The following is a 26338-nucleotide window of genomic DNA, read 5'->3' on the forward strand; positions in this document are numbered from 1 at the left end:
ATCAAAGAATCCTCTTAAATGTCCTCATATTTATTATGGTGTTATAAGGAACTGTGTGAGATTTTCACTTGAATAACCATATTAATTTGGATCTTAGAGTGTTTATATAGTGTATCCCTTAATTTTTCATGGAAAATCAGATGAAACTTTCAAGGAACTTCCATTTTTATCTCTTCATAAATAATGCGGCACTGCCCGGCACCATTTTGTGGTTTATTTCAGCGTTTTCCGCCTCAGTCTTTTCAATATATTTTAGCCATAACGATAGCGATAACACTTATACTAACAATAGCCATAACAATAACCATAGATTATGATGGGGCCGGCTACCTAATTGCGGACATGGGACGTGGACATGGACATGGACATGGATGAGGCTGTGGATGTGGTTGTGGATGGGGCTGTGGCAGGCAACGCATGGAAATTGCAATTTGCTTAGCTCGGCATGTAACCAATGTTGCAAATGTTGCAAATGTTGCTCATGTGGCTCCTCGCTGCTGCTGCCAATGATGACGACGATGATGATGATGTTGCTTTTGTTCCGCTTGCTCGCTAAATGGATGAGGCGATGGCGCCATCTTCATCATGATGAAGGCGACGGTAGCCAGGTTCAATGACTCTTGGCTCTTCCCCTGCTGCCTCCTCCGGCTCCTTCGGCTCCTCCTGCTCCTTCTCCAATCGGAAGTGCTCCTCTGCGGCGGCATGAGTTGCAAGTTGCAAGTGGCAGCTGCAGGCCAATCAATAGGAGAGCAGCAACAGTTATGCTCAAATGTCTTGGTCCACCTGCTCTCGGGAAATTCCTTCATCTCGAATCGATCTTCTTTGATGTCGTAATGCTTGGCCTGAGTAGCGGTAAAACTAGCCATGCCAAAGATGGAATTTCATATATATATATATGCATCTTATCGATTTTATAATCCAGCGGCATTTCTCAGGTGAAAATATTTACAACAAAGCCAGGGGTTATCTGTCCTGCTCTCTCTCTCTATCTCTGTCTATTATTGGGGCCAAGCTTTGATTTGTGGCTGGTCATTTGCATAGAAGAGTTGACAAAAGTTAAAAAAAAAAACCAGAAAACCAGAAACCCCCCAAAAAGAAGAGTCTCCCAGAGAAAGGCCCAAAAAACTGAAATTATAAAACGAAGAAGAACGCCGGCTTTATTTTAATGCGTTTCGTTCTTCTTTTCTTTTTTTGTCGTGTTCTCCTTTCTTATGCAAATTGCCACCTAAACTGTTGTTTTTCCTCTCTATTCTTTAACATTTTCCCATTTTCCATTTCTTTTTTTATGGCCTCCACTGGCCAAGAGATTAGCCTTGTATTTGTCCCCCCATAAAGAGCCATAAAGAACTCGAAGTGGAAACAATCTTCGCATAGCATTGGAAATGTTCACAGCAGCAGCCAAAGCAAATTAAGCACAAAAAACCAAAACCGAAAAGCCGCAGAAGCTGGCGGAAATTAGCAAACTGCAACGAGAACGCATCGGAAAATCTGAAAAATCTCAAAAGCAAATGCAGGGTACAGTGGGCGCCGGCTAAGTGCGCCGCCTCTGCCTTAATCTGCTGCAGCAATCACTCACTGCAAAGTCTTGACTGTGGCACGAGTTGCAGCAGCAGCTTCTGCTGCAGGTGTTTTGCAGCTGCCACACACACACAGACACACACACACACACACTCGCACACTCGCCCAAGATCGCATTCTATCTAAAACTGCATTTGGGCCGAAGTGACCCAGTTTTTGTCAGTCTACAAATGCACTGAAAGAAATTGGGTTTACTTCTGGGGAGGGGGAAATAATTGGGTAAAAATATATATTTTAAATATAAGGGTTTTATGTAGATGGTTTCCTAAATTTTAACATATTTCAAGTATTATTTTTAAACTTGGTTTCAAAGGGTTCTTAAAGTCATATACATAATATGGAAATATTTTGTGTTTCACATATATTAAAAGCACCAAAAACAAAAGTTTTACTCTACAAGAAAAGTAATAAAGTATATATATTTTACTTTGAATATTCTTTATAATAGTAATAATATAATATATAAAATAATTATAATAAAATACTTGTTAGCTACAAATCAAAATTATTATATTTAGAGTCAGTTTTTGAGTCTTTTTCTTCCTTTTTTCTAAGATATAATTAAATATGATTAAACTATTTTTACATACCAACATTTCGTAGAGTTTTTTTACCTTATTTCTCGCTGTGCAGGAAAGAGAAGGACGCGTCTCTTGATGCTGCCTGCCTATTGCTGTTTTTTTTTGTGTGTTTTTTATTATTTTTATTTTTTTCTGCCTCTGTTTGCTGTTTGTTGGTTGTTGTTGCTGGTGGAGATGTGGCTTCTATGCTTGCACATTGATTTGCTGGCCAAAGAGCTTGGAATGCGGTCAACTGGCAAACGGCAACGGCAACGACGACGACGACGGCTTTCCGCTTTCCCACTCGCCGCTCCGCTGCTCTTCCAGCAGATCTGCCAGCATCCAGCTTCCAGCTTCCAGCATCGGTCAATGTCGTCGATGGCCTGTCCGTCTGTCCGTCTCTCTGTCCGTTCGATTGCCGTTGCTTGGCCTTGCTTTAGAAGCGGCAATCAAGCGTTTCCTTTGCGGCAAAAGTGCCGCAAAATCATATCGAACCTGTTACAGAGAGCCGAGTGCGGAGTGGGAGGGGTCCAGGGGGTCCAGGGGGGCCAAGTCCACATCCCATATCGTCAGGTGAAAGATGCTGCCAAGATCTGTTGCTCTGGCTGCTTTTGCTGCTGTCGATGCTGTCAGAGATGTGGCAGTTCCAGCGGGTTTGTGTTTGTCTTTGTATTTTCTCTTGGATTTTTTGTTCTTTTACGTAACTGTTTACGCCTGAAATTTATTGTTGCTGGCCGTCGTGTCGTTACCGTTACATAAAAGACCAGAGCGGGCACACCGCATGTTTATTTAATACGCTTAGCAGCTCTTGGCTTTTACCTTTAAGCCAACTAGCTGCCACAAACACACATCGGAGAGTGTGAGCGTGTGTGTGAGCCAAGCAGACGGTCTTTGATGTCTCATTTAATGCCCATGATGGGCAATTTTTATGCGCAATTAATTCTGAAAGGCAGGAGGAACCAGCTAATAGTTAGGGAGGAACAGAACAGAACTGAGTAGAGTAGAATACCCTCTAAAAGCCCAAAGGGGAGTCTCAGTCTCAGTCTCAGACTCAGCAGATACCCTGGAAAAGTTTCGAACTTACACTAAAGAAAATATATTGTTTAATAGGAAATATTTGTTGGGAAAGTAGGTTTAAGAACTATATATTTAATGGGGAACATTTGTTTACTTTTGATTTGATTTTATCAGTAAAGAGGGATTAATTAGGGAAAATGATTATAGAAATCGTAATTAAATTGAATATATACTTCAATAATATGAAAATATATATTAAATTCAAGATATATATATATTTCCCTTCAATATATATTGATTTTATCGTAATATAAAATATTACCACTTTATTTTAATAGCTTTCACTGGGATTTTAATCTTTTAAAGTCATTCTTAGGTAACAAATTCAAATTTTAAATCCTACACAATACCTTTAATCGAATACAATTAGTATATTTTCAATAAACGAAGAGTTTTTGTATAAGAAAAGAGTTGAAACAGAAAGACTTTGGTCACTAACTTGACATAAGAACTAACATCTTAGTAGTAAAATCTTCCCCCCTTCCGTCCCCTTACCTTTTAGTCAATCTGTTTTGAAAATTTTACAAACAACTCGCATTTTCGCTCTGTGTAACTGCCCCCTTAGCTTTGGCTTTGGCTCTAGCCAAAGAGAGATCCCCTGGCGCTTGCGCAGAGCACTTGGCGGAAGTTCAAATCAAAAGACTTAGGCAACGAACTTGCAGTTGATTTGCACAAGTCTTGGTCTGGCCAGGCGCATCCGCCAACAACAACAACAACAATAACAACAATAGCAACAAATGCAACAATAGCAACAAACATTGCGCAAAAGCGAGCCACTTGCGAAATATTTGCAATGTTCTCCGAAGCGAATGTGTGTGTGCGATTTTAACGAGGTTCTACTAATTTGGCCAGCAAGCCAAGCCAAAAACTAAATCGACAAAAAAAGAAATAAGAAAAAAATCAACGAGAAAATATATATATATATATGAACAGAAAACGCTGCTAACTGGGTCAAGAGAAGCAGCGGAGACGACGACGACGACAACGGCTTTGGCCGAGAGAACAAGTCCAGCGCCAATTTATGTAAATCCAAAACCAATCAGCGGGTCTCTCCAGGCCCCGATCATCATCATCATCATCATTATGTTCATCATTATGATGGCCTAACGGTTTACACCGTTTTTTGACAAGACCGGCTTAAAACGGCTCTTGCCTGGCCCATAGAAAATCAGAAAAACCATCGAAGAAAAAGAAGAGTAGGGAAATTTCTTCAAGGGGGGAAATACCTTGGCTTATCGCAATTGGGCCATCGAGCTGTAGCCTGGCACTTGCACTTTCCGCCCCACAGCGGCTCTTGGCTCTCGTAACATTTGTTAACATTGGTAGTAAGTGCTGGGGATAGACCAGACATTACCTTACCTTACCTTAACTCACCTTTTCTTACCGTACTTACCTTACCTTTCTGAGATGCGAAGCAATCGCCGAAGCGTAGGCGCTTAGCAATCAGCGCATGACGTCCCAGAACTGCAATGCACTGCAGAAAAAACCCATCTCTCTCTATATCTCTCTCTCTGGGGCTAATTTCCACCTGTAATTAGCGGGGTCAAGCTCATCCCTAAATGAGGCCCAAACCCAGTAAACAAATGCAGAGAGAAATGGTAAATTTAGTTGAAACAATGCTTCCAGAGCTTCACAAGACATTTGCGCCTAGGAAAGCCACACCTTAGGGGCAGTCCAGAGATACCACACACCTGTACACATATCCCCTCCCCTTCCCCCTTCCCCATTCCCCCCTTCCTGATACCACACCAGGTGTGGACTTGCATTTAAAATGAAATTAGCCGACATACGCAAATTGCTGACTTTGGTATGGAATGTTGCACGGAGGCGAGGACGGGGGCTAATGCACAGGTTGGGCCTGAGACTTTTAGCCAGCCTTTTGAAATGGAAATGGGAATGGAGGTAAAGCTAAAGCTAAAGTGGGGGTCACCATTAGCTATACAGAGCAACCAACTTTCTACGTAGCGTTAATGGCAGGGGGGAATTGCAGGTTGCAGGTTGCAGGTTGCAGGTTGCAAGTTCCAGGCAGCCTTTGCAGATTCAGCTGCGCTTTAATAGAGGCTGCTGTACCTGGTAACTGGTACCTGGTACCTGGTACCTGGTAACTGGTACCTGGCGAAGCGGAAATGCAACCTGCCACAAAATAAGTGTTGAGTTTTATATAATGATATAAAAAATGGGGAAACATGACTAGCTTATGATAAAGGGTTTTCTTTTAACAATTTCATAAACAATTTCCTGAAATTCGATCAAAATAAAAGTATATATTTCTTATAATAATTAATTAATCTTTTAAATACTTAGGGAGATTGAAGTGTATATTTCTTATAATTATTAAATAGTCTTTTAAATACTTAGGGAGATTGATAATAAATAAGATAATGTATATAAAATTCAACCATAGTTAACACTCTTGCAACATACCTTTGCCATAGAAAAGAACTTACAGCTTTCGTTTTATTGTATTTATAATATATTCTTTGCATCTCAATCTCTAATATTTTATTTTTCAATGCAATGAAATGCTTCTCTTGAAGCTACACTTCTTACCCCAAAAAAAACAAGACAAAAAATATTAATAAATAAATATATAAAGCAACACTCCGAGTACACATCGTAGGAGAAATAATAAAGGCCTGGCCAAAAGGCGTTGATGGGTAATTTGTTACAACAACAATGGCGAACGGACCATGTCCGAAACAAGTTGGAAATTATAACGGTTATTATGCTTATAATGATTATTAGATGATTTTAATCCGTGCACACACACACACACTCGCACACTCGCACACACACCGAATATTATTATTATTCCATCTGCTTGTTGTTACAAATCGCTGCCGTTGTTTTGTCAATGCCGCCTTGGCGTGCCTCAGATGTATCTTTCTTTGTGGCATTATTTATGTACGTGGTGTATGGTGTGTGTAGTGTAGTGTATGGTGTATAGTGTGTAGTGTGTAGTGTGTGTGTGTGTGTGTGGGGTATCACTTTCACTAAGTTCGCGCACATAGAAAGCAAATGAAAGCAACAAGTTGCTTGTACGCGCAACTGCTGCCGTTTGCCTTTGCCTTTGCACTTTTTTTATACTTTTCGTTTGTTTAAAACATTGTTTTTTTTTTTGTATACCCTCCCCCCTTGCCTCGTTGTTACTTACCCAGTTTTTTGAGGCATCTCTTTGGGGCACATTGTCATGCATGGCCGGCATGGGCAACCTTTCGGTGCTGCGATCGCATCTTGGTTGCTGTTTTTCTTTTGGATTTCAGTTTTTTTCGGTTTTCGGTTTCTTTTCGACGCACAGCGTGGGAGTTCGTCATTACTTCTTTTGCCTCTCAGGGTACTCGCTTTGGAAACCGACACTCACACTCAAACACTCAGACACTCAGACACTCAGACACTCGAACACTCGAAAAACTGAAACCGAAACCGAAACTAAAGCGAGACTCTGGGGCCGAAATTGAAAATTTGTTTGCCTCATGAACTTGATTTCTTAATTTGCGTTTTGCCCTGCATGACAAATGACTCGGCTAAAGTAGTTTTTTCGTTGCTTTTCTTTGGCATTTTGTTAATTTCAATTTGCCCGAACTAATTTGATTTCCAGCCCGAGAGAATTGTAGTGGCCGAGAGTCTGTTGTTTGGTTTTTTTGCTTATTTTCTTGTGGCATTTGATGAGCAGCAAAACCGTTATGATGAAATTGCTGTGGCATTGTATAAGAAGCATCTGGAAAAATGTATAGCAAGAGACGTGTTTTGCCACCGACTCCTGATCATGGCTGGAAGCTGCTTGGAAAGTTGCACTGGTCAAATGATGTTGCAGTTATTCGACCATTTATGGCATGCCTCACTGACAGCCGAGCCACAGAGAGAGGCAGCCAGTAAGGCCACTAGCCCCTTCTCTAATCATTCCCATTCCCGAGTCCCATTCCGAGCCTCATTCCTCATCGCTGATTATGCAAAATCGCACTTAACAGCTCCGAGCCAAGAACGATTTGAGATACACACACTGGGATGAAAAGTGTGTAGAATCAAGATTGAATTTAAGAAATCCATAAACAAGAGATTGCACTAGAGTTAAGAATTGCATATAATATCATGCTATAGTCGTATCAGCAATGTTCTATGTTTTATATAATTGCATCTACAAAAAGTTGTAAGTTGTTGAAAGTTTTTAACTTATCAGTTATCAGTTAGCAGTTTGTAGCTTAAATAATATTCCAGTTAATATTCAACAACCTCTAATAGCAAGCTAGAATATTGTTAATGTTGTGAAATGATTTCTTCCTCTTCTAGTTGCTTTTCTTTGCCCAACTCCCTGAATTTTCCCTCTGTGCATCCCCATTGGCTCTTGGGGATGTATCAAACTCATGACATTGGCCAGTCTGGGCCTGGGAACTGATCAATTGAATAACTAATCATTCGAAGCTGCCACAGCGGCAGCAACACATTTGATTATTGCACACGGCTGACACTCGCATTTTTGCATAGATACATAGATACAAAGATATGTATATAGAGATACAAAGATACAGAGATACAAGCGGCAACTAAATTGATGGCTGTTTCCATCTGTTTTTTTTTTGCTTCTATTTTTATTTTTTCTGCTCGCTGCTTGTGTTGTTGTGGCGATTTTCTCACGCTTTGCATTGACAACAGCAAGAGCTCAGACATAACAACCAAAGTCGAGAGAACATTTTGCAATCTGACGGCGGAATGCCAGAGATTTTTCACCAGGCGTCGTCGTCGTCGATTGGCCAAACTGGAACGGAACTGGCTTAATTGTCAATCAAATGCTTCGAACACACAACAAACCCCCAGACAAGGCAGAGCCAATGAGAAATAATGGCAAATAGCAGTCCATTTTGCAGGATTTTTGCTTTCATAATTCAAATAAATCCAAGGTGGACTTAAGCTTGAATATTGTATTAATCAATTATGCCAAAGAGCTTACTTACCTTTAAAGGTATTACAATTTCAGTCACCAGCTTAAATGCAGCGAAAAACTCATTTCCGACCCTATAAATCATATATATTCTTGATCAGCATAAAAAACTGAGTCGATCTAGCTATTTCCGACAAAAGTTTAGTTTTTGAAAAATTTTCGCAATTTTTTAAGGGTTAAAATAATGAAAATTGAATTATGAAAAATTGGTAAAAATTCGAATTGCATAAAATTCTAAATTGAGTATGCAGATTTATTAATCTAGTAAAAACTAGTACAGAACAGCTTTCCGAATTAAAATTAATGCATTTTTGGCTTAGTTGTGAGTTTTCTAAGCTTTGATTTGTGGTATAAAAATATCCATAGATGTGGATTCAAAGAAACCTAAAATGTACTAAATCTTGTAATTGAAATAAACAAAATTGCATATAATAAATACCTTAGGATGCATACTAATGGGGATATATAATAAATTAATTAAGCAGCAATCATTTCCCTTATAATTACTTGGAAAACATGAGCTAATTTCTCCAATCTCTTTTCCCACCATCTTCTCCATCTTCTTCTCCGATCCAGATGCGGGATGCAGCTTCCCGGGTTCTCCGGCGCACAGCAGCGTGGTCTTCTCCAGCGCGAATCTCACCCAGGGAACGGTGGCCTCCTACAGCTGTGAGCGTGGCTTTGAGCTGCTGGGACCGGCGCGGCGCGTTTGCGACAAGGGACAGTGGGTGCCCGAGGGCATTCCCTTCTGCGGTAAGCACAAACCAAAAAAAAAAGAAAAGTAAATCAGAAAACACCCAAAAAACCCACAGTACACCAATACACATACACACACCAAATACACCAATACACCAATACGCTAAGACCAACAAACGAAAGACTGCGCACACGAACTTGCTGTTCGTCAACTCAATTAGCGCCTTGGACTCGGACTTGGATTCGGACGTGGACTTTGTTAGTGGGGGGAAGGGGAAAAGGGGGGACAACTTTCACCGCCACAAAATTTGAAGCGTTCTCAAAATATCTTTACATTGAAATTAAAAATGACCAAGTTAGGAAAGAAACAAGAAAGGAAGCTAACTTCGGCATGCCCTTGTAGATACAAATTTAATCAGTAGGAATTAATACAATATAAATTAGATATATATTTATGCTTAAAAACAATAAAGTAATGCCTGTACACGTAAACATTTTATATAAACAGTTTTACATTCATCGTTTTACATTTTCCTCTATTTCTACCGATAGTTTGTATGACAGCTATATGATATAGTAGCCCGATTTTCATACAATTTTACGCAAAATTCTAGATTTAAATACGGTGGCTATATATCAAATTTGATGAAAATCTGTTGAAAACTGGAAAAGTTATGAATAAGTTATGATTAATTTTTCTTAAAATTTTCCGATCGTTCCTATGGCAGCTATATAGATGTATATATATAGTCCACCGATTCGCCATGCTCCGACTTATATACTAGTAAAATTATATAGAAGAATAACTCCATAGTTTCATTAAAATAGCTTGCTCTTAAATTTGTTCCAAAACAAATCTCGCCCATGTTTATGATTCCCAACTGGTTCTAACCTCCCCGGAACGAAGTGACTGCTGCCGGCCAAGTATCAGAAATGTGTTGTGTTACAAAAGTTGCAAGTCATTGTTTACTAGTGTTCAAAGTTAGTAACTGATCATACATACATACATACTTACTGGTCATAGATACTTACTGATCATAGTTACTTAGTGTTCAGAGTTACTTACTGTTCATAGTTACTTGCTGGTGATAGATACTTACTGTTCAGAGCTTGTTCTTTGTTGTTCTTTGATACTTACTTATCATTGTTACTTAATGTTTATTGATACTTACTGATCAAGCCTTTATATTTAAATTCAACCAGAAACCCTCTCAAAAACTCTCCCCCAATTTTTCTAAGTGCACAAACTTCACGTTCTCTGTGCAAAAAACAAAAAACAAAGAAATAAGTAAACAAACATAGGAAGAAAGAGAGCAAATGGCATTCCGATTGAATGCAAAGTTGTTAACCGAAAAGCGAAACATGATTAACAAAACGCGCGAAATTGGGCTAAAAGCGATGCGTGTGTCGAGTAGAGAGAGATAGAAAGAGAGAGAGAGAGAGAGAGAGAGAGAAAGAGAGAGAGAGACAGAGAAGAAAGAGAGAGACAGAGAAGAAAGAGGAAAGAGAGAAGAAAGAGGTGGCCATGAGGTGGGAAGAATTCAGCTCCACCAAATTGACCCACTTTGTTCACAGCTCAAAAAAAAACAAAAAATAAAGAAATAAAAAAAAAGAGTAAAAACCAGTCGAGCACGAAAACAAATAAATGAATTTTTAATCAATTTCCAACGAGACATGCACTTCCGTGAAATAAGGGAATTGATTGACACAAAGAGAGCAGCTGGAAAGGGATTCCAATAATGAATCCATGAATGAATGTTCGAATAAATAAACCGATGGCTTGGAAAGGCTCAGAAAGGGGCGGCAATTCAACGATCCATCAAACCTTCTGACAGGCCCCATTTCTTTATAGAAACTATATTAATAACAAAAAGATCAAGATAAAGACATTCGATCCACACAGTAGTAGGTGTTAATAAGCATGCATAATGCCATGGGAACTCTCAAGACAAAATTTCATGAATTTATATGAATTTTAAAGGGATTTCAAGTTAAGAACTAGAAATTTTAGTACCTCTATTTAAAGAATAAAAGCTGAAGAAAAAGTACTCTTCTGATGAAAATAATTATATCTAAATTATCAACTCTAGGCATTCATTTATAATCATTTTTAAAGAGATGAAGCACTCCCCCAACCCAAACCCAAACCCAAACCTTATTCGATCTCAATGTTGAAGTTTATAGACCAAAAATCAAGCGTTTTGTTTTCGTTGATTGCACTCGTTGATGACGCGGGAAAAGAAAAGGAAAACAGGAAAACAAAAGCTGAGAGTTGAAAGACGAAAGCTGAAAGCAATTTCCGACCTGAAAATTGCTTTGGAATTCGACTTTAAATTCGAACATGACACAGCGGGCATCGGCAGACATCTGGCAATGGGAAATTAATTAAAAGCAATTAAAAGGCATTTGTCACACCGCCACACACCTGCTGGGCTTAGATGCAAGATACAAGATACAAGATATATACTATATAGTGTATGAGTGCTCGAGAAAGCCAAGCTTCCACTGACTCCGAAAACCGAACTTAAAACTCTCGGCATATCTTATCCGACAGATGCATCTGATTAATGAATCCCCAATGCCGCAAAAGTGCGTGGCGAGCGATGTAATTAAGCGCCGGCAAGTAAAAGTTGAGCCGCGAGGAGCCGCCATTAAATTTCACTTTTGCTTTTGGCCACACTCTGGCTCCACTGACTCTGGGCCTCACTTTTGGCCAAAAAAGAAAAAAAACAAAGAGTCTTGGTCGAAACAATGGCCAGAACGAAGGCCTCTTGACAAATTCGCCAGCCCAGAACATCATCTTGACTTGGCTTGTCTCGGTTTTGCCTGCTTTTGGCCACAAAACCGTGTCAGGGCCCGAAGCCAATTAGCCGGGCCTTGGGCCCAGCTTGGGAACTCTGGCCCCCTGGCTGTCCAAGCCACGATTCAAGCTGCATCTTGCTTTCAATTCCCAAATAATTACCTATGACCCCTATTTTCTACACTGAGAAATTTGTATTACTTTAAACACACTCTTTTTACGTGTTGCAATAATGAATCTTTGTTTATGTTTCAGTTTTAAATGTGGCCGCTGGCAAGGCTCCGATGCAAATCTCCACGGAGGGAGCTGGAGCTCCTCAGAAGGCCATCGATGGATCCACCTCCGCCTTCTTCACCCCGGAGACCTGCTCCCTGACCAAGGCAGAGCGTTCTCCCTGGTGGTATGTCAACCTCCTGGAGCCCTACATGGTCCAGTTGGTGCGCCTGGATTTCGGCAAGTCCTGTTGTGGTGAGTGAACCTTATTGGTAATAAGATTATTAGGAGTAGAATATAATAATTACAATATATATAAGGTTCCTTGGAAGTTTGAATTACCCCCTATACTAAAAGCGAGAGTAACCGCAATTACTTAATATCGGAAAACCTAAACCATAATTATTCTGAGACCAGAAATTCCTGCCTGTTTGTGGCCAAGAGTCTTTTTGGGGCCCCTAAAGTGGCGCTTAGTGAAAGACAACGACGACGACGACGACGAAGCCAGGCAAATTGATTAAAATTGCGAAACTTTTCGCTTTTATTAAACCGCAGTGCCCCGGGCCCAACCCTAAACCTGTCGCGCTCACATGCTGGATATTGGATGGTGGATAGTGGATAGTGGATAGTCCATGGTCCATGGTCCATGGTGGATGCTGGGGGCCGGATTATGGACCTGCTTGGACCGCATTCTCTGGGAGGAAACTCTCTCGCCATTCGATGGACAGTTCAATGCCCCGTTTTCCCAGGCTGCCCAACCACGAGGCAGTTTTCAATTTTCCAAATGTTTGTCTGGCAAAATGGCAAATGCTGCACGAGCAGCCCAGCCAAGGCTGGCTTAAAGAAGAAAAATGGCAGAAAAAAGGGTTGCCGAAATGCAGAGTAAACAACTGCCAGCCAGTTTTCCCTAATGCTTTCACTTGCCAGCAACCTGAAGTCCCCCAACTCCGACTTCGACTCCATCTCCTCCTCGATCGAGGCGGCTTGTTATGTGATTTTCGTGTGGCTTTTGCGACGACAGCCAAGACAAAGACGAAGACGAAGACTTCGACTTGGACTTGGACTTCCACTTCGACTGAAGAGACCAAAATAAAAATATATATATACATATAAGAAAAAACCCCAGACCTAGTGAGTCAGTCAGTGCGGGCCGAAAATTTATGATTACTTTCACTTGGATGAGGCTGGTGTTGAAGCTGAAACTGAGGCTGAAACTGAAGCTGAAGCTGAACCCGCCTGACCCGCTGACAGACAAAGCCATAACCATAATAATGACAACGACAGTGGGAATACCAATAGAAATGGCTGCAGACCAAGTGCAGCACTTGTACACTGTGAGAAACCAAGGCGAGTGAGAAGGGAAAACTAACCAGAAAGACTAAACCAGAGAGCTCATCAGTACCTTAGAGCAAATCAATAATAATCAATGCTTCGGCTCAGCTTAATTTAGTTTAGATTTAAGATACAATTCCAAGTTAAAAAGGTTAATCTTTGAACCCCATCTTCCTTAGGAAACAAACCTGCCACCATAGTGGTTCGCGTGGGCAACAATCGTCCCGATCTGGGCACAAATCCTATATGCAATCGCTTCACCGGACTCCTGGAGGCCGGCCAGCCCCTGTTCCTGCCCTGCAATCCACCCATGCCAGGTGCCTTTGTGTCGGTGCACTTGGAGAACAGCACACCGAACCCGCTGTCCATTTGCGAGGCCTTCGTGTACACGGACCAGGCGTTGCCCATCGAGCGTTGTCCCACGTTCCGGGATCAGCCGCCGGGGGCCCTGGCCTCTTACAATGGCAAGTGCTACATCTTCTACAACCGCCAGCCCCTGAACTTCCTGGACGCGCTCTCCTTCTGCCGCTCCCGGGGCGGCACTCTGATCAGCGAGAGCAACCCGGCGCTGCAGGGCTTCATCAGCTGGGAGCTGTGGCGACGCCACCGGAGCGATGTCAGCTCCCAGTACTGGATGGGAGCGGTGCGGGACGGCAGCGATCGCAGCAGCTGGAAGTGGGTCAACGGGGACGAGCTCACGGTGTCCTTCTGGAGCCATCCTGGCGGCGACGAGGACTGTGCGCGCTTCGACGGCTCCAAGGGCTGGCTGTGGAGCGACACCAACTGCAACACGCTGCTGAACTTCATCTGCCAGCATCAGCCGAAGACCTGTGGCCGGCCGGAGCAGCCGCCCAACTCCACGATGGTGGCCCTGAATGGGTTCGAGGTTGGTGCCCAGATCAAGTACAGCTGCGATGCGAACCACCTGCTGGTGGGTCCAGCCACGCGCACCTGCCTGGAGACGGGCTTCTACAACGAGTTTCCCCCAGTGTGCAAATGTGAGTAGAGAAGTTGTTGCATTTCTTATTACGATTATTAATTTCATTTGTTATCTTGAGCAGACATCGAGTGTGGCCTTCCGGCCAGCATTGCCCATGGATCATACGCCCTGTTGAACAACACCGTCGGCTACCTGAGCCTCGTCAAGTACTCCTGCGAGGAGGGATACGAGATGATTGGACGTGCCTTGCTCACCTGTGACTTTGACGAGCGCTGGAACGGACCGCCGCCGCGCTGCGAGAGTGAGTTGAAGCCAGGATAAAGGATAATGGGATTATATTGGATCGATATAGATTTATAGAGTAAAATGTACAGATGCAAAACTAGCACAGAACCTTTCAAAGCTTTCAAAATGGAAAATTGAAGCATTTTAAGCTTAGTTATGCCTTATTTTATCATTGATCTTAACATAATTTAGCTAAGTTGAATTTAGTTATCAACTGTTGCTGCTATCTTAACTTATCCCTATCCCAGAGATCTATCTTTTTATAGATTTTGTTTCGAATTATTTATTTTACATATTATGTGAACTTTCTGTTCATTTTTAACCTAACTTTCCTCCCAATAATTAATTAATATTATCATAAATTGATTCTTTAAGTACAAGTATATTTTGATATCTAATTTTTCCTTAATTTTTCTCCCTCAGTTGTGGAATGCGACACCCTGCCGGGCAATTACTACAATACCATCATCCATGCACCGAACGGCACCTACTACGGCTCCAAGGCGGAGGTCAGCTGTCCGCCCGGATATCGCATGGAGGGACCCCGAGTGCTCAGCTGCTTGGCCAGTGGTCAGTGGAGCAGCGCTCTGCCGCGTTGCATCAAGCTGGAGCCATCCACGCAGCCCACAGCGGCGCCCACGGTGCCCTCATCGGTGGCCACGCCGCCTCCCTTCCGGCCCAAGGTCGTGGTGTCCAGCTCCAGCTCCAGCTCCACCACCAACCGCACACCGTACCGACCCGTTGTGTCCACAGCCAGCAGCGGCGGCAGCAGCAGCTCCAGCTCCACGGTGGGCACATACCCGAGCCTCCGGCCCACGCAGGTGGAGATCAACGGAGAGTGTGAGTAGACCAAGAGATGCGAGGAGCTTGGAGAACCAGAACCACTTACCTTATCCTTCCTTTTATCCTTCCTTTAGCCGAATCCGAGGAGGATATCATCAATGTCCCCGTGCCTGGCACCGTTCGCGAGGAGTTCCCGCCACGGCGCACCGTCCGACCCGTGCTCATTCCGAAGAAACCGAGCAGCAGCACACCCGCGGCGGCTGCAGTGCCTCCGACCACGCAGCACGTGCCCCAGCCGCCGCAGGTGCCCTCCACCTATGCCCCATCCCCGCCGCGCATTCGTCCCAGCGGTGCTCCGGTGGAGACGACCACCCGGAACACTCAGCAGATCATTGCCAACTCGCATCCGCAGGACAATGAGATCCCCGACAGCGTCAACATCCAGCAGAACCAATCCCCGAATGTCAATGTGCCGTTTGCCGTCGACAATCCCGATCGCAAGGAGACCAAGGAGGCCAAGCTCAATCTGGGCGCCATTGTGGCTCTGGGTGCTTTCGGTGGCTTCGTTTTCCTGGCCGCCGTCATCACCACGATCGTGATCCTCGTGCGAAGGTGAGTCCTGGCTCAGAGCAGTCTGCAAATATCCTGGGGATCTGTGATCAGTCGAGGTCGTCGATTTTGTTGTCCATTTTCAAATATTTCAATGATTTCTTTATCGATTCTAGCATTTGATTTTCAAATTGGGTAACACATTTTATCGATAAATTGATTTGATTTTGCCGTATTTGAAATTATTATTGTGGGGTCTTTAAAATTGTATCTCTCATTTAACATACAACATTTTTCAGTTATTTAGTTAATTTTTCAAATTTGAAAATTCAAATTAATTCGAGAACAATTGACATTGAAATGTTGATTATTGATCGATAACATTCGATTATTTATCGAGAAACTGTACGTTTAATATGCTTGAAAACTGGATTGGACCATGATTGATACGTTTTTTGTCTGTGTGTAGAGCAAAGTCGATCGTTGTCGGGTTGTCACACCACCACCCCCCCATTCTCTCTTAGAGTTCCTGTCCCCCCTCTCTCAAGCTCTCTTTCTCCCACACACACCTCTCTCTCAGGTCTCTCTCTCCGTGCTCCTCTCATTTATCTCGCTCTCGGTTACCCCTCGCTTTCTCTCTCTCATATTCACTTAAGCTCGATCAAAGAGAGTCTCTCTGGCACACGCACACGCACACACCCACTTGAACATCAAACGCTTTCTCTTTTTCTCTCGTTGTACAACTCTCTTTTTTCGTTTTTGCTTCTCCCACTCTCTGTACTTTTTGGCAAAACCAAAACCGTCAGCACCCCGAACAGCCAACGGCGGCACCTAGCCAAACACTTAACTGCTTACCAACATCATCATGCTCATCATCACCACCACCAGCAGCTCCACCAGCACCAGTACCAGCCACAGTACCAGCCACAGCAACAGCACCACCACCAGTGCCAGCTCCAGGTCCAGTCCCACCAGCACCAGCTCCAGCTCCAACAGCAAAAGTACCACCACAGCCAGCAAAAGTGCCACCAGCACAGCCAGGCGAAGGGATCACAGGGGATCAGCCTCGGCCTTGGGCTCGGTCTCGGTCTCGGTCTCGGGTTCGGGAAGAGGACTGGCGGCGGCATTCCGCGTCCCAGCCGACTGCCCAGCTATGCCACGGCGACGGCCACCAGCGCCACCAGCTACGCGTCCACAGCCCAACTGACCAGCACCAAGGGCGGCTACGGTAGCATCACCTCCAGGCGTGATCCCGATACGGACCAGGAACGGGATCCCACCTCCCTGTGGTACAGTGTGCTGGCGCTGCCCTTCGATGACCAGAAGCTGGGCAGGCGGGAGTTTAGCAGCTACGGACGAGGGTATCGGGCCCGGGCCGGGCTCTTTAGCAGCTCTACGACCACAACGCACATGTAACCCACGGATGGCATGGGAATGGGCAGGAGCAGGAGCAGGAGATAACCACCAAAGAGGAATAGACAGAGGAGAGCCAAAAACACAACCTGGAGACTACCTGGCCAAGATACCATAACGAGTGCCAAAGAGATGCATCAACGAACCCAAAAAAAAAGAAAGAAAACGAAAGGAAAAGTTAAAAGGATAATTAAGGAAACCGAAGAAAAACCAAAAGGACTCTAGAAAAACTAAGAAGAAACAAGAGCGATTAGATGAAAATGAAAAGAAAAGCACAAGAAACCCCCAAACAAGATCCAAGGAGAAGCGAAAAAAGAAACAGCGAGTTAAGCAAGTCAATCGATCAATCAATCAGCCAGTCAATCAGCTGAGAACTATCAAAGCGGCCATAAATATGCACAAAATGTAAGCAGCCCAAGAACACAACCAAGAACAACACCACACCAAACAATCAATCAATCAGTCAGTCAATCAAACCCAACAATCAACACTGAAACACTGAAAAAAAAAACAAAACAAAACAAAACAAAATACTGCTGCGAATGCTGTGGGCTGTGAGGCGATTCCTACTCCTGGCTGTTGCACCTTCAACCCATCAAACCATCAACTCAATCACACACCCATCAATCATTTCACACACACTCTCTTTGTGGGGACTCTCTCTTTCGCTCTCTCTCATACTCCACGCCTGGTTCGCTCGCTCTGTCTCTGTCTCTGTCTTCTGTAGTCTGCCTGCCTGTCTCTTTCCCACCTCCATATCTACATATATCTGTCTCTGTCTCATCCCACTCTCTGTGTGTGCGTAGTGCCTAACCCCCCCATTTATCTGTTGCCTGAACTTTGTGACTAACCCCAAACACTCCTTCGTCCTGGCATTCAGAAAGATATATAGAAGAATATGTATAAAGAAGCTCACTAATTATCAAATCAATATATCTGTCTCACTTTCTCTGCAGGAATCGAACCACTCAACACTATCGCCATCGCGCCTCGCCCGACTGCAACACCGTGGCCAGCTTCGACAGTTCCACTTCCGGATCCCGGAACGGACTCAACAGGTGAGCACAACTCCCTCAATTTAAAACAAGAAAGTTCCCTTTCTTCGGGGAAGCCGGGGAAGTTTATATGAATTAAAGGACGGAAACGGGAATCGATTGTAGTTAAGCTTAAAATGATCGCATTCCTTAAATCCGTATTTATCGATATTTGTGTGTGACCATTTTTTTTTTCTTCCAACAATCATAACCTAAAAAAGTCATTATATCTTGCCATCTCCTCCTTGTGTCAAATAAAAAGTCTAGCTGCCAAACTCTGCTCCCAATAATTTTCACTATAATTCCATTCGTCGAACCAGCAACACCTTCAGTAAATATTTCTAAAATTTTTGCATCCCAATTTTGCAAATTTCACCAAATTTCCAGAAAGTTCACGAGGTGTGTTTGTTGTAATTGTAATACATATATATTTGGGTTATATATAATACCCTGTATACCCCTATATAGGCTGAGCAGATACCAGAATCTTCGCCCTCGATCAAGGGAGCATATTCCTAGGGGGGGGCACACACGCTGAGGAACAAGGTTTTCCCCTCGTCCGACTCCTTGAGGGATGCACTGCATCTAGACGTAAATCGCTTTCGGTGACAACAGCACACCTACCACATCCATTGGCTTTCGTGAGAGGTGCTGCCGTACAACCCGAATCGTCCGATGTATATGCAAGTATTGCCCGAAAATTAATGCCGGTTTTCCGACATTATTTGCATATGCATCGGACGACTTGGGTCGTATGGACAGCACCCTTCACGCAAGCCAATGGATTCGGCACGGTCGTCGTCGTGGTTGGACAGCTCTTCCGCCTGGCTGTTGCTCCAGCCAATGCTGCTACCCTGGACGCTGCTGCCCCGCCCCCGCTGCTGTTGCTCTCGGCGGTGCTGCTACCCTGGAGGCTGCCCTCTGCGTCCATGAAGCGACCTTGACTCGCTAACAATTGACGAGAGCTTTTGCTGCAGCCGGTATTAACAACTAGGATTTGGAAACGAATAAGAAAACCCAGGCACTGGAGCTTCTATTTATACGAAAATCGATTGGAAAAAGTGACGGTCACGTTTTGGCAAGGTTGTCCAATGCAGCGGAGAAATATCAAGTCTTCGGCTTAACCTCGAATTTTTATTTAACAATTAAGAATTGAAGATGCATTGTTTTGAGAAAAATAGAGGTGTTTTATGCGACTGAATCGATGTGTTTAGTACCGTAGAAAGATTGGGAACTGGGATAAGCTACACTTGGTTTGGCAAACAAAAATGTGTGTGTCTCTCCTTCGTGTCTAGAAAGATTTGCCTGTTGAGGCTGATCAAGAATATATATATAATATATATATAAGAATATTGTTTATAGGGACGAAAACGACTTCCTCACTTTGTTGCATGCATGTTTTGACATAAAATCAACTTATTTATTGTGTTATTTATTTATTGTAGGTACTACCGCCAGGCCTGGGAGAACCTGCACGAGTCCGCCTCGAAGAACAGCTCGCACAATGCCCTGCGTCGCAAGGAGACCCTCGATCCGCCGAGCATGACCCGTTCCCGCGACAATCTGCGCGACAATATGCAGCGTTCCCGCGAGAATCTCGACAGGTGAGTGCCCGCACCAAGGAAAAGCATTCCGATTGTTTATTATTTATTTATCTCCTCGAACAGATGCGGCCGGGACAACTACGGCATGCGGGATGACTCCGAAATGGTGGTCTCCGACGTGTGTCTGAAGGGCGAGAAGAAGCGTCACCATCACCATCACCACAAGAGCAGCTCCCGCAACGGCGACTATCGCGATCAGTCCTCCGGCAGACGCGAACACCACCGGCATAGTGGCGGCGGCGGCGGCGGCGGTGGTGGAGGTGGTGGCGGCCACTATTGACCAACCATGGTCATCACCATCAACGTGGAGCGGCAGTAGCCAAAAACAAAACAAAACAAATCGACGAGGATGAGGATGAGGATGAGGATAAGGAGAAGTCGGAGTAGGAAGTCGGATTTGGAATACAAAATCTGAGAGCTGCAGCAGCGAGCGCAACAACGAAACGTTTTTTGTTTAATTTTAGCAACAGTTTTTTTTCGCGCTTTAGTTATGTAAGAATAAGAAGAAGCCAGGATCTGGATCAGGATCCACGGTGGCTAATGAGGAGGAGACTTTTCTGTTCATAGCGAAAACATAGAGCAAGAGGTCCTTGGTCCTTTAACTTGCAAGTCAATACTTAGCTATATTCAAGAGGGAGAGTTCTGAGAGATCTGGAGATTTGCAAGCTATGAGAGATTTCCTCGAAGCATCGATTCCAGTCCCCAGATTCTCGCGGAAACCCCCCAGAAATGATATGTTTATCGTGCGTGCTTAACACTCGACCCGTATAATTTATTCGCAAAGCTTTCGTAAGGTTCTTAGTTAAATTTTCTCTATGAATTAGTTTTATGTAAAGAGAGAGTGAACAGGTCCAAAACAAAACAAAACAAAAGAAAAAAAAACAGGAAAATAGAAAGGCGAGGCGTAGTAATTAGTTGCAAAGCACCAGCACACCACGCACACACCTCGAACATCCCCAATCCCTTCCAGCAACGCTCACCGCACACGTTACCCCGTCTTCACCCCCAGCAAGCAGGATCACAGCTGCAGCCAAATTATGTGCAACTTGGTTTCGTTTGAGGTCTCAAGCCAAATCGACTTGCTCATAGTCGCAAATTAGTTACGTAAACCCCTACACACTAGATACAATCGAACGAAGCCTTCCCCAAGAAGCCTCCACCCAAAAGTCCAGAGGAAGTCGAAAGCGAAATCGAAATCGAATCAATCCATTCCATTCCATTTCTATCAGTAACCATTATGTTTGTATCCCACTATCATTATTACATTATATGTGTATCGCCCTGTATTTGTATTTCTAGAGCCTTGTAATATTTAGATTTTGTTTTCAAGTGTGTATCGCCAGGGGCCGCCCGGGCATGCAATATTATTTGAATTTCGTGCATTATTTCCAATGTAAATAATAATAATTTATTTCATAAATAAAACAATGAATATTTTTACTAAACAATGAGCATATAGCTTATTGATGATATTATAATAACCTGCAAGAGCATCCATATAATTCGAATTTGAATTGGCCGGCAATTAGATTACCGCCTGAACGTGAATTATCGATAATTCAGTATTTTTTGCAGTAACCGTAAACAGATGTTTACTTGGCCACTGTAATTTTAAATATCGATTATTTAGTAGTTTTTACTTAACAGCTGTTAAACAATACGATCTGTTAACTATCGATAATTTTTGTATATTCCTTCTGAAGTAAATAATACCGAATTCTATCCCATGTATCTGTAAATGTGTAAAATTGTTTATAGACGTGTAAGATGTAAAATGTTAAATAACAGACTCGGATTTCAGAGTGACCAAACAAAAACTATCGCAACATCTATAGTTGGGTACTCCAAATATCGATATATCAACGACAAAATGTTAAATAACAGCTTCGGAATTCAGAGTGACCACAAACAAAATATAAATAAAAGCAAGAAGTATATATTGATATTTTTATATATTTTCAGCAACCAATAATGACCCAACAGCCAACGAGAGAAAATTCTTCATCCACGCGACAGACAACGAGAGGGAATTCTGTTAATGAGATCAGGTATGTAAATGTACTTTACTTCCTACATAAAAATTGTACTTCTTACATGAGAATTCTAACCCAAGAGTGAGAGTGTTACTCCATGTATCTGTAAACGTGTAAAATTGTTCTGCACACCTGTAAAATGTAGAGTGTTAAGCAACAGCTTCGATTTCAGAGTGACCAAACAATAAATATCTCAAAAATCACTTTAGCCGTGTTCAACACCTCTCGACGAGGGATGCAAAAACATCGATAGTGAATACATCGATATACCGCCGTCATCGATACTATCGATAGTGACATCGATGTTTTTGCATCTCTATTTCAATCCCACTCCCAACTCTATTTCCGCTCTTTCTTTTTTGCACCGTTCGCCACTCAACATGGTAAAGAAAATCCTCGTTCGCCAAAATAAAATCGCTCTGAATCCCGGCCATCCGTGACAATTTCGTGATTACAATGTGATAACTATGGAGTACTTGCGATGTGGATTACGAATTAAATGGAATTTCACGAGTGGCTTGGCCGCCAGTGGCGGGAATTGGAGTGTTTATATTATTGTTGGCTGCCGCTTTAATGAAAAGTGATTCTAATTTGTTTGTTTTGTTGTGTGTCCGCCCCTACAGACGAAGGGTACATCCAGCTTTGGTAAACGCCACAACAAGACGCACACCCTGTGCCGTCGCTGTGGCCGCAGCTCCTACCACATCCAGAAGTCGACGTGTGCCCAGTGCGGCTACCCCGCCGCCAAGTTGCGTTCCTGTGAGTATCTCTTGCTCCCCATACGTGCCATGTATGTGCTAATTAATGTTTTCGCTCGACAGACAACTGGTCGGTGAAGGCCAAGAGGAGGAAGACCACCGGCACCGGTCGCATGCGCCACCTGAAGGTTGTGCGCCGTCGCTTCCGCAACGGATTCCGCGAGGGAACCCAGGCCAAGCCCAAGAAGGCCGTCCAGGCCGGCAAATAGGCAGGGATGCTTCTCCTTCGTCACCCACAACATAAATTAGCTGATAAATCTTCAGAAATGGCAGCCGGCAGAGCCGAAAAGCCCCAACAACCAACTGTCGCCGCCGGCAAGCTAATAAAAGATCGAGGATAATAAATGTTCGTTTTTTTTTTAACTAAGTGAATACTGGTGACTATTTTTTTATGTTTGTGTGAAAGAAAAGTGAATGAAATGTGAAGAAAACCCACGAAAAGCAGGCGCTGATCCGCAAAAATGCTTCAATACAACAGTTATGATCCTAACCTCGAGGGAGCGGCCATGTTTCCAGTGCTTATTCCGCGGTAAGCATTGTAGTTGTTGTTTTTAAATTGAAACCTCGTGGAGGTGGCTCTGAAAACATGGCCCCAGACCTCGGCCGCATTCACCAGCAAAAATGTGTCGCTGATCATTAATTTATTGTTTTCTGTTTAAAGAAAAAAGGGAAACCAAATGCTTGCTCAGCTTTTCCAAAGATAATGGATATTAAATTTCTTTGAATGTGAGTTTAATATAAATATTTGATTTTACAAATGCAGAATCGGTTTCAGTGCCATATTACATTTTTATACCCTTGCAGGGTAATATAATTTTAGTCGAAAGCTTGCAACACACTAAAGGAGTTATTTTGCGACCCTTTAAACATTAAATCTTATTTTATTTGAATTAGAAACTTGCTTTTTATGATCTTTGAGTACATTGAGCTGGTGAATTCGGTTTTATATGTATATATATTTGATGTGGTGCAATGTATAAGTATATATATTTTGAACAGGAACCTTTTATAACTCAGTTGAAGTATTTGCAGTGGTTATGGATAAAATTATGAAATATGCAGCAAAAGTAGAGAAACTTTAGAACTTGACTTAAGTTGGAAAATTTTATTATATTTACAAACTGTTAAAGGGTTTATTTCAAATGTAATTACTATTTTACTTAGCAAAGAGCTATTTAATATGTATTTTTTGTATTACAATTGTTTGAAAAGACAAATGTTTCAATTAGTTTTTAAAAGAATTTTCTTCAAATCTAATTACATACTCATTTAATTCCAGGCTATTTAAAAGCCTTAGTGTTAAAAAATGCACCTAGCTTTCTATTTAGTTTTTCTTATTCACTTTGAATTTTGAATTTTCTAACTTTACTAACTTAAATAACTTTGTACACATATTTGTGATTATTATATTTATAGAATAACTAACGGAGTAGTAGCCAGAGTGTAGGGAAAGATTAGATTTCTGTTTATGATCTTTGAAGACATTGCCGATCCGAGGCCCGTCTCTTCCAGTAACCACCAAACCTTTTCTGGCTGCCGAAAAGCGTATCCAAAGCTTGTCAAATTGTATGCTCTGAATTTGAATGTTGCACACGTTCCTCCAATTGAAAGAGTATTGCAGATTTTTCTGTAACATATTCATTTATTTTATTTCATTAATTAAATTACCATTAAAAAAAAAAACGTTTATTCGACCTTGCTTAGTTTATGGTAGGTTTAATCTAAAAGACATGGGGCCTCGAGGGTCTCGGAACTCTCCGACTGCCTCTCGGTTTTAAGCAAGCAAGATAATATCGCACATCAAGCAGTGATTGATTGGTTTAATGACTACAAAAGGGTTTCCTTCTCATTCGTCGCTCGAGTTTTAATTAACAATACAATTTACAATGTATAAAGCGTTCGACTATAGCTAGGGGCGGGGGAGTCAGGGAGGGGGCTCAGAGGATTATCGCCGGGGTAACTAAACCTATTGCCACTAAATGCTAAGAAGACATTTACAGGTTTACAAACTAAGAAAGTACGTGTGCTGTTCACAGACTAATCGGAGTGCGGATGCTGATTTTGATTAGGTTCCACACGTGGGGCAGTGCTAGTGGGCTTGGTCGCCTCCTCTGATGCCGTGCTGGTGGTCAGAGCTGGCTTCGCTACCTTGGCAGCAGCGGGGGCGGGCCGATTGATCAGTAGCTTCTTCAGATTCTGGAAGGGCGCATCGAAGAGCACCGTCAGGGCCACGGAGGCCAGGAAGATCGATATGAACTCGTTGGTGTCGAGCTGTAAGTAATGGGTTGGTTAAAATTGGAACACGCAAGCGTAGGTAGAGCGGTGAGAGGCTCTCACAATACTCACAATAATCGAAACAAAGTTGTAATAATGATGAATGTGACGCCTTCGGCCGACATTGAAGAAGAAGACGGGGAACTGCGTCAGGTAAATGGCGTACGAGAGCTTTGTGGACACCTGGAAACCGCGCCAGGCAAACAGCTTCGTAAGTTTATCTGAAAATGTAAGAGATTTATAATTAATTGGCATTTTATCCTATCCCGACTGTAGGGTAACTCACTCGTGTAACCATTATGAGACACAAAGACGATCCAGGAGAAGAACAGGCACCAGGCAATGGGCGCAAACGCTGCGTAAATGGCAGCATGTGTGGAATTATACACGTAGTTGATGTCACCCATCGGAGCAGGCCCCAGGAGCGAGGCCAGCACACAGCCGGTGGCCACCAACCAGCCCAGCTTCAGCTGCAGGCTACTTAGCCTGGCACTTGGATACTTCCGGAGGACATAGCCCAGCAGGATGCCCATGATGTACACCGTGGAGCGATGGGGCGGGAACGAGTACATGTAGTCGGCAGTGCGGAACAGGCGCTGGATGCTGGAGGAGAATTGTGAGTCAGAAAGGATTTCATAGATTGATTATATTATTAGCTACTCACTTGGTGCCAAAGTATATATAATTCGAAAGCTGATTCACAATCGTCGTGTAGTATCTCGCCGCCGTGCCCACCGTGCAGAGGAGCAGCAGGGCCATGAGTCCCCGACGTGGCCACCGCCAGAGTCCGAGAATCAGAAGAGGAGCCACAGCAAAGAGCTCCGTGTCAATGCCCAGATGGTGCGTGTGCGTCAAACACATCTCGCTGAAGCCAAAGTAGTTGTGGATGAAGAGCAGGTTGCGCCACCAGTTCTTCTTGCAAATATCCGCATGATGGCCCACCACCAGGTTCCACTGGGGACCACTGCCCCACAGGGGCAGGACATAGGTGCAGAAGAGGATCAAGGCGGCCAGGGGAGGAACAATCCTACAGAGTATGAAGGAGAATCAATATAAAGTATACTGTAATATATATTTGTATTTCAGATATTACCTCATCAGGCGGCTGATGTACTCATTCTTCAGGCGGATGGGCTGCTGCTTCATCAGGCGACCGAAGAGCGAGTAGGCGGTGAGCATTCCACTGAAAAGCAGGAAAGGATCCGTATACAGGGACGCCGCCCTGCCAATCACCGTCCACGGCTGGCCCAGACTCTCGGACATGGCCGTCCGGTTGTTATAGGGATTAAAGAACATTGCCATCGATTTGTGCGAAAAGATCAGCATGATGGCATTGAGGAAGCGGATGCCATGGACAGCCTCAATGTCCCCGGGAGCGCTGCTCGTGCTGAACAGCCAGCGCAGGTTCTTGTCCAGCGAGAAGGCCGTGAACCAGGCATCTGTAAGGCAATAAATATAAATTAATAATATATA

The 26338-nt window shown here is 43.3% G+C and overlaps 3 protein-coding genes across 5 annotated transcripts in view; 2 read left to right on the forward strand and 1 right to left on the reverse strand.

The window, feature by feature from the left end:
- The window catches only part of LOC110187047 (uncharacterized), a 169755-nt gene extending 148510 nt beyond the window's left edge, over positions 1-21245 (forward strand). For 2 of the 3 annotated variants that reach the window (XM_086826091.1, XM_086826090.1), the window contains 9 exons: positions 8728-8904; positions 11903-12115; positions 13372-14190; positions 14254-14433; positions 14841-15257; positions 15335-15812; positions 18119-18220; positions 19642-19800; positions 19864-21245. In XM_086826091.1, the coding sequence (XP_086682217.1) occupies positions 11932-12115; positions 13372-14190; positions 14254-14433; positions 14841-15257; positions 15335-15812; positions 18119-18220; positions 19642-19800; positions 19864-20080 (2556 nt within the window). In that variant the 5' untranslated portion in view covers positions 8728-8904; positions 11903-11931 and the 3' untranslated portion in view covers positions 20081-21245. Of the gene's footprint in view, positions 1-8727; positions 8905-11902; positions 12116-13371; positions 14191-14253; positions 14434-14840; positions 15258-15334; positions 15813-16555; positions 17162-18118; positions 18221-19641; positions 19801-19863 lie in introns of all 3 variants that reach the window. The other variant, XM_086826093.1, reaches the window with a different exon arrangement.
- A 685-nt stretch (positions 21246-21930) lies between these two features.
- RpL37a (ribosomal protein L37a) lies at positions 21931-22936 on the forward strand. The gene is made up of 3 exons (XM_020956385.2): positions 21931-22216; positions 22457-22592; positions 22655-22936. Exons 1-3 carry the CDS (start codon positions 22136-22138, stop codon positions 22798-22800), a joined length of 363 nt encoding a protein of 120 aa, XP_020812044.2. The 5' UTR covers positions 21931-22135; the 3' UTR covers positions 22801-22936.
- Positions 22937-24213: 1277 nt separating this feature from the next.
- Positions 24214-26338, reverse strand: part of drd (drop dead) — a 60845-nt gene continuing 58720 nt past the window's right edge. The window contains exons 5-9 of the mRNA XM_086826095.1: positions 25959-26304; positions 25530-25892; positions 25152-25468; positions 24938-25086; positions 24214-24862 (exon numbers count right to left, since the gene is read on the reverse strand). Of these exons, the coding sequence (XP_086682221.1) occupies positions 24629-24862; positions 24938-25086; positions 25152-25468; positions 25530-25892; positions 25959-26304 (1409 nt within the window). The 3' untranslated portion in view covers positions 24214-24628. The remainder of the gene's footprint in view (positions 24863-24937; positions 25087-25151; positions 25469-25529; positions 25893-25958; positions 26305-26338) is intronic.

Source organism: Drosophila serrata, unplaced genomic scaffold, assembly GCF_035046125.1.
Source record: "Drosophila serrata isolate PLE 108 unplaced genomic scaffold, ASM3504612v1 contig_130, whole genome shotgun sequence".
NCBI classification, from domain to species: Eukaryota; Metazoa; Arthropoda; class Insecta; order Diptera; family Drosophilidae; genus Drosophila; species Drosophila serrata.